At 37.4% G+C, this 8386-nt stretch overlaps 2 protein-coding genes across 3 annotated transcripts; one reads left to right on the forward strand and one right to left on the reverse strand.

Moving 5' to 3' along the window:
• The first annotated feature begins 2421 nt into the window (after positions 1-2421).
• LOC113756430 lies at positions 2422-5942 on the forward strand. Its single transcript, XM_027300112.1, has 7 exons — positions 2422-2571; positions 3066-3229; positions 3330-3409; positions 3667-3778; positions 4761-4835; positions 4925-5081; positions 5444-5942. Exons 1-6 carry the CDS (start codon positions 2511-2513, stop codon positions 5060-5062), a joined length of 630 nt encoding a protein of 209 aa, XP_027155913.1. The 5' UTR covers positions 2422-2510; the 3' UTR covers positions 5063-5081; positions 5444-5942.
• Positions 5943-6615: 673 nt separating this feature from the next.
• LOC113756432 (extensin-1-like) lies at positions 6616-8131 on the reverse strand. Of its 2 annotated transcripts, XM_027300114.1 has the most exons (3): positions 8010-8131; positions 7790-7874; positions 6616-7714 (listed from the first exon to the last, which is right to left on the reverse strand). In XM_027300114.1, the coding sequence occupies exons 1-3, from the start codon at positions 8025-8027 to the stop codon at positions 6843-6845; spliced, it is 975 nt and encodes a 324-aa protein (XP_027155915.1). In that variant the 5' UTR covers positions 8028-8131; the 3' UTR covers positions 6616-6842. The 2 variants fall into 2 exon arrangements, with proteins under 2 accessions (XP_027155915.1, XP_027155914.1); XM_027300113.1 differs by lacking the exon at positions 8010-8131 and having other exon boundaries at positions 7790-8003.
• Positions 8132-8386: the final 255 nt, after the last annotated feature.

An 8386-nucleotide genomic window follows, 5' to 3' on the forward strand; every position in this document is an offset into this window, starting at 1 on the left:
ACAGGACCAGCTTCCACAGCAGGTTGGGTACTTGCATTGGAACGGGAATAACCATATTTACCTGGGGGAAGCAGCACGGGACCATGCATTTACCTGTGCGCAAAACTCGAGGTTTGAAGTAATTTTCATGAAACTCCTGTCCAATTTACTTGCATTGTGAAGTACACTTTGGATTCGATATTCACTTGAATTTTGTCATTGTCAGTAGCTCAATGCCGTAGAAGTCACAGATGAGATTCAACAAAAAATGTACAAAATTGGTGAAAGTTTTAAACAAGTAATGCCATGTTTGCTCTTGTTTGACTTGGGAAAATTATTAGGTGTTTAAATAGTTTCTTATTTAAAATAATGTTCTTTATAGTACAGAATTTAGTGAACATTTCTACGTCATGCAACAAACGTGCTTTCATCCAAAAAAAAGAAAGAAAAAAAAAGAAGATTGAATACTAATTTAAAGTCATCTTGTTTAATTAACTATTAACAACTTGTCAAATTGCATAGTTGCATGATTTATTAATGTTCATTTACGTTAAATGTATGATCTAGATCACTATACTGGGCAAACAACTTGACATTATACATGTCCTTTTTTAAAAAAAAAAGAATATGAAAATGGTTAGAAAAAAGAATTCGAATTCTTAGTTCCACAGATATTTAATTGATTTGGTAATCAAGCCAGTGCAGAAAAGCGGCTCAAACTTTCTGAATCCCATCTCTTCACTCCCTAACTTGTGGGATCAAGATCCTCTACAATCAAAATCACAATGGCGATTGCAAGGAATAGTTCATTGTAAAAAATGTAGTGATTTAAAATTAGATTATTGGAATTGAATTTGTAAGGACAATTTCAATAACTGACAAAAATTGTTGTTCTTTTGCATGTTGTTGTCTTAATGTCTACATTAATTTGTTTAGTACTTACATTTGTTATCCGAGTCTAAACTATATAGTGCAATTGCTACTGGTTACTACAGAAGCCCTGGATCCTTAATAATTTCGTCAAAATATCTAAATCAATGATTAAAGTCATGTAGCTTCAGTCTTCAATTTTTGTCGGCCTTCGGGCATGATCATGCTTATTGCCCATTCAACAGTCCTGCATACTTTGGAGAGTCTCCAGGCTCGTTACATTGAGGCTAAACGGGGTGGTGCCACCCCCATTATATCCTGGTTCAAGAACTTCCTAGGCCTTGATTCAATCTTTCCTTGGCCAAACAATCTGCGCTCATATTCCCTTCTCTCCAGGTAAGTGTAAACTTCTATTTTTCTTGAGGGAGTGCTATATATAAGTCTTGTAGTTTGAGTGGGTGCAAACTATTATAATATACCTTGTTTAAGACACCATAATATTATTTATAAGGTAAAAAAGAGGTTTCTAAAAATTTGAAGGGATGCAATTGCCACCCTCCTGAGTATGTGGCTCTACTTCTGATCAAAAGGAATCAGTTAATACTCGAAAGTAGGCAGAGAAGGAGTAGTGAGTACGTGTTCCTGTAAGAGGTAAAATTAGGAATACAGATGGGGAAAAAAAGATATTTGATCCTTAAGGTTTTGATATCCTCCTTCACTTATGGTATTCCATGTGATAAGGACCTGGTGGATATAAGAGAAAAATGGCAAGGTGGACTCCAATTGTGGAGCTGAAATTGTTAATGTTGCAGTTTATGAAAATTGAAGAGGGAAAAACTGGAAGAATCCAGTGTGAGACAAGCTAATGGCCTGTTTGGTAATTGGAATTTTGTGGATAAGCCTTATTTTAGGTGGAGAAAAAATGACAGCATCAATATTTACTTGTTCAGCATGAAGTTGAATGCAAAGGCTATGAAGGCTGTAAAAAAGTCAATGATTAAAGGTGCAAAGGATGAAGAAGTTACCCATAGTAGTTTTGTATTTTCTATTCAACTCGGTCTACATTTTTTATTTTCTTTGGGTGTCGTCTTCTGTGTGGGTGCTTCCTGCACATTCAGTTGCCACCATACATGATTACTTTTTCATGCCTCATAATTCAAAAGGCATCAAAACATTCAATATATTGCCACTGATTCAAACACAATTTGTGTACATGTAAAACATGATGCTTAGCTGAATGCTTTTGGCATTATTGGCTATTTCTTTGACTGTTCTGCATGACTGGCCTAATTGGTTTATCATCAGTTTTGATTATTAACAATTATTACATCTCATTATCTGATTGGTAATAGAATTATTTTTGTTGTTTGGATGGGCATAAAGACCATTAAGTTGGTTGAAATTAGTAATTAGCTCCCAAGATTATCATTTTACCCCTGTGACCTCATGATTTGTTGAAATAATTGTAGACTATCAATTTGTCATTATTTTGAGAGAATATGAGGCAAGCATGGATTCTCCAGTATATCATTTATTCTAACTTCTTTGTTCTTTGCAGATATCTATATGTATAGATGTTTCCTTTGCATTGATTATCATTCTTCTGATGATAAACAGTTACTGCTTTGGATCGTGCAAGTGCTGAAGATGCCTTACTTCCAATGCCTAAGATATTTCACCTGGTTGATAAGAATGACAGAGTTAAGCCTGTGGTGAGTAGAGGTATGTTGATCGATTCTACTTGAGAATTGATGTATATGGGTTCTGTCTTTTAACTTCTGTCTAGGTGTCTGGGGAGCAGACCTCTTCTGCTTGGTTGGCTTTTAGTAATCAATCGCTAAAGGACTTTATATTCACTCTACTGTGTTGGGTTTTCTCTCTCGTGTCTGTTTTTTTTGTTTTGGGTGTACGGCTGCAAGTACTGAAAATTTAATTGTCCATAACATTCATGGTCTGCAATTGACTTCGTGCAACAACTTTTGCTTTCTTTCTTTAGACCTTTAGTAAGGAATATCCTCCATATGTTACCCAGCGTTTCTTTCTTAACATTATAATTAGTACTGAATTATTCTAATAGCATTCCAGTTAAACTGGTTGATATCTGGAATTTTTAGCTCAAGTTTTGATATCATGTCTTTTTTCCCTCACTCGGTTGCTGGGTTGCAAAGATAGGATGGCATGTTTTGGCCCTTAAACATTATTGTGGGGTTTTGCAGATGCTTTGTGTAAATTGAATGTTGACCAAGCTACATTCTCCATGGAGGATCGACTGAGATCCTTAGGGATCCTTAACGATAGAGATGGCCTCACATCTAGCTCCATGAGTGATTCTGGCATCTTAAAGGATATAAATCTTGCAGTGAGCACACCACCAAGGAAGGTATGTTCGTCCTCTGTGGAGGAAGAGAAGTAACCCCTTTTGTTTTCCAAGTTGCTTTTTGCAAATAAATGGATTACTGATGACAGAAGAAATACCCCAGATGAAAGCAAACGTTGTATCTCTTGGAGCTAGTGAAGCGTACGACTTGCTCAAAGTCTTGGTGGCTGCGTGGCAATCCCGGTCAGCTTCTTTTTCCTAATGTCCAGTTTTAAATGATTTTTGTCAGAATAAATGTGATACTACTGTCAATTCACAATATGCTATTAGTCTAATGGTATGGAACTCTCGCCATGGTGCAAGTTATCAGTTTTATTAAAAAGAAAACTGTGATTTGGCATGGAGAATGACTCTTTGAAATGTGATCATGTTTCTTCGTCACTGTTTAGTATCATATCATATGATTTACATTTAATTAGTGTTGATTTTTCTTCAAACAGATCATGCTTTGGAAGATACGTGCTTCCATGGATACACTGTATATTGTTGAGTCACATTAAGTACGTGGTATCTCAGGAGCCAAAGACTCAACTTCTTGAGTCTTTGTACAAGGTTGGATAAATGTTTCTTTATTTAGTTTTTTTCCCCTAAAGGGCATTCTTTTGGATTTTCCCCTCTTTTATGATTGATTTTGGTTAAATATGATGTAGTTGCTGAAAGAATCCATCTATATGTAGTTCTGTTAATTTTTTCCCCTCTCATGTTCTACATCATTGTTGAGCATCCTAGGTTGAAGAAGTGGTTTTTTTTTTTTAACTGAAAAACCAAGTGCAATGAATGATTATTCTAGAGAAGAATAGGTGGTCATTTTGATAATTGAAGGCTTGTAAATTTTGCTTTCTGGATGTTGTATGCACTATGCATTGGAATGTGGATTCTGAAGAGAATCTAGTAACCTCACAGGCACACTTCAAGTCTCCAATATCCTTGAATATCTTTTACCTATCTTCAAGCTATCATCAGCTACTTAATTATCTTCATTGATTATTAGTAGTTCTTCCTTCTCCTTGGAGACAACTTTGTTGTTCCATAAAATTGTGCTGCTGGGCAATATGCATGTGTTTTGGTAGCATTGTGTGACAGAATGATGGGCCGTTCACAGACAAGTCTCCCAGGCAATGCACATGGATATTAATGGTATCTTTGCGCATATTAGCTGTAATAATACATCTTTGGATCAATGATTAGTTAACACAATGATAAGAAACACTAGTGCTGATGAGTTTGATTATCTAATTGTTCTATGACTGCAAAAGTTGTGCCTTAAGTGATGGAAATTTTTCTTGTTTCATTTACACTTCGGCGAATTTAACCCTCAAGTCTTTTTTGGTTTTTTGGGAAGTTGAAATTTGATTGGTTTTCACATGGAGTCTTGAGTGAACATTAGCAGTGAATGATTATATGCTCATGCGTGAATCATATGCATTTTGTTGCACCTGGGATCAATCTAAATGCTTCGTATCGTGATATGCATATGTTTTTTATGATTTAATTGTTTCTAATATGTAACTCCTAGGCTTTTTTTTTATTTCAGCTGTGCAAATCCAAAGAAACAGCTATGCCGTCATTATTGCAATTATCTGGCCGTTTGCAACTTGTGATGGCACAGGTTTTGTCCTTCAAAAGTTCCTTAAACTAGTTTTCTTTCTATTATATGTGTAAATAGTAGTTCATTTTTCCTAGATACTGTCTTAACAGATTGACAAGGCTACCAAAAGCAATGAACCTACTTTAATACATGATGAGGAATTGGATGAAAGTGAAGATGACGATGTAGATGAAGTTCTTTATGGTGTAGATGAAGATTCCCAAATAGATAGTGATAGCGATGAATAAGTGTCTTTCAAAAGTAGAGGTAAGGTTATCAAGCTATGGTTTAGCAGTACCAAGTTTAGTATGTTACAGTGCTAAATGAATTGGGAATGGAGGTGTTCTATCCAGAATATGTCATGCTTTAATGATGTTGCATCGATTAATCTATGGGGCTGTATCTGGGAATGGAAATCCTTTTCTATGGTAGTTGATATGGTTTGTTATTGGTTGACAAATGCTTTGTTATTCTTGTGCACATTGGTACAACTGATAGTGCATTAACATGTTTATGATTGGCATAGTATGATAGATAGATGAGTTCTAGGTTCACTAAGAAACTGTTTTGCTAGCTTATCTACCTTTTTAAAGCTAGGAACTGATACTCTGATATGTTAAATCTTGCAGGACTTTCAATTATTTATCTGCCTCTGTGAGGCTCTCCAAGCCAATTTCTCGAGTTCTGGTCCTATGATGCTGATTTGCAGTCTTGGTGGCATCTAATTTGAGTTTTAACAGCATATTCATAACATCTTCCTTGAAGTTCAGAATTTCCAAGGTCCTGCACTTCTCTGCTAGGTTACGTATGTTTGACTTCCGAGCATCTTTTGGCAAGTGTGCAGATCTTTATGGAGGTATTGCACAGTTTGGACCGATTTTGTGTACCCATGCTACAGCCTGACAATTTTGTCCAACTATACAACTATTTCGCTGACGAGGCAAAATACTCTCTTTTTTCCCTTCTTTTTTTTTTTTTGACAATGAATTTGTAAATTCACGACAAAGGGTTTGTAGTTGAGTTAGTTCTTTTTTATTGGTCTTATTTCTAGATGCCCCACGATGATATATATGTTTAATTTGTTTAACTTCTGAAATGCAAGTTTTGCTATATTGCACTTATTTTTAATGTATGCCTTTGCTAATTGTCTTTCTTATGTGGATCTTTGTTGATTTTCTTTTCTTGTTTAAGCTAAATGAAAAGTTTTAGATATGTAGCAGCTTTTCTAAATGCAGGGAGGAGAATTCGTCTGTAAATAATGAGCATGGTGTTTCCTCCAAAAATAAATGAAAGTAGCTATTGCAATTGATTATTTAACTTTTTTAAATAATCAATTGCAAATTAGCAATTAAGACAATAAATTAGTAAATCAGGAAAAAGAGAGCCTAAAATAATGGCTTTGGAGTGTTTTGAGTTGTTTTCAAAGCTAGAATCTACTGCTGGAAAAGGGTAGTAGGACCTGATTTTCCTTGACATTTGAAAGGCTTCTTAGGTACTATTTCTGTGCTTTTTCTTTCCCGTGTATGATTGTCAGGCACAACGCAGAAATTGTTAACTTTCATGATTTGCCGTTTAAAGGATAGAAAATCGGTTGTAGTGCTGATCAATTATGATGGTTTCATACTTCATGTTTGGTTTGGTTCATCAGTGATCTATGGGCTGTGACCTAATATGACTTTTGAGCTTGATTTCTTCCTTTTTGACAGATTTTCAAGCCAAGATAATATTTAGATTGCATGATAACTGAAATAGAAATTTATCCCAAAACTAAAGGATATGGAAACCAATATAGATTGATAACTTCACAGGAATAAATGCTGGTTCTTTGTATTAGACGTCTGTCAAAAGTGGAATATGGGATATATGCTTCCTGCTCTTACAAGCTAAGAATCTGATTTCCTTCAATATTCCCACACATGCTCATCTTAGAAGTTTTATTATGGGCAGTGCGTAGTTTTCTAGACTAATTGTGCTCCATTGATGAGTTACGTCTCTCACATAGAACGAGTCTGCTTTGCGTGTAGCCTTCTAGGCTATTCTACACGCATTTGGATTTTCATCACTGAAAACTGAAGTAATATTTCCATTTCCATTGTTACCGTAATGATAGTCCTCCCTGTAGCGCTCTGGCCTGCTATAATGTGTGTACTGTGGTGGCAGTGGATAGCTCTCAGCCGGCCTGCTATAGTGCACACTGTACTGTGGTTGCTGATAGCTCTCTGGCCTTGTAGAATGTGTATATTGTGGTGGAGGCCTTATATACTCGTATCCAGTGACGTAAGGTGATGCCCTGTGTGTGTTGTAGCTATGAGTTACGTAAGTGGGTGGGGGTGCGGGTGCAGGTGCAGGTGCAGGTGCAGGTGCCAGTGCCGGTGCCGGTGGCTCGGGCCTAAATACTGGACCGGTGGGATAAGAATGCCAGTACCCACTAATGTATCCTTGCCCCATATTTGGACTACTCATGCTGGGATTGTACCCGTATCTATAGCCAAAGTCTGGTGGATGGTGGTAAATTACATGAACCTCTTCAACATCTTTTGGTCCTGAGGATTGAACTGGCTTGCTCGCTGGAGCCTCTGCAGCATCTGGTTTTGGACTTTCTGCTGGTGGCGGTGGATCTTTTGGTGCCTCTGCTGGTGATGCCTCTTCAGTTGGTGGGCCTTCTGATGGAGGAGGGGTAGCAGACTCTTGTTGAGGAGGGTTGGCGGACTCCTGGGGCGGTGCCTCTCCTTGGTTATCTGGGTCTGATGGCTGAGCTTGTGGATCAGGTGGTTCTGTGTGGGAACAAATGATGGCAGTCTTTCTTGTCTTTTTTATGGCTTTGACTATTTTCTCAGGATCAGCACACCCAATTATAGTTATCTTTTGCTGAGGGAAGTCAATGTAGAGCTCATATACACCTGCAAAAATGCAGTAAACCATTTTTAAAAATGATTGAAGGGACAAACGATAAAAGACTAATGCAGATCACTTACCACTGATACCAAGAAGAGCTTTCTTGATCTTCTGTACGCATCCATTGCAGTCCATCCGGACCTGTATCTCAGTGACTCGAGGTTTCTGCATTTCGCCAAAAAACAAGAAGAGAGCTAGTAAGAAGAAAGTATTGAGATGCCTAGAATCTGTACCGCTGAACATTAAACCAGAATATAATTCGCATGTTTGCATGTGTAGCTTGGTGATTTTCTGGTATACCTCCAATTCTGGAACCATCACCGAAGAAGAAAGAAACGGAAAGCAGTGGGTTGTATGAGATGGACAGGGTGTAAGCGTTCTATATGTGGAGAATCAATCCATGGCACGAAGAGGGAATATTTAAAAGTTAGAAATGTGTGGGACAATGCAAAGAATCTCTCTTTTAAGGGGATGGGGATAGTTTTGCTGCTTGCTTGAACAGCTTTAACATGTCAATCTCATATTTCTAAAGAGGGGAGAAAGATAAAGGGTAGGTGGGGCTGGGTCCTCAGGAATGGAGCGGGTGATTTGTTTGGACCCTTGAATGTTGAGCCAGAGGCCAAAGGGAATTTGCTTTTAGGGTAAATGTGGATGGTCATTGCTAGGTGGTGGTGTTG

This window comes from Coffea eugenioides, unplaced genomic scaffold (genome assembly GCF_003713205.1).
Source record: "Coffea eugenioides isolate CCC68of unplaced genomic scaffold, Ceug_1.0 ScVebR1_2320;HRSCAF=3326, whole genome shotgun sequence".
Taxonomy (NCBI): domain Eukaryota; kingdom Viridiplantae; phylum Streptophyta; class Magnoliopsida; order Gentianales; family Rubiaceae; genus Coffea; species Coffea eugenioides.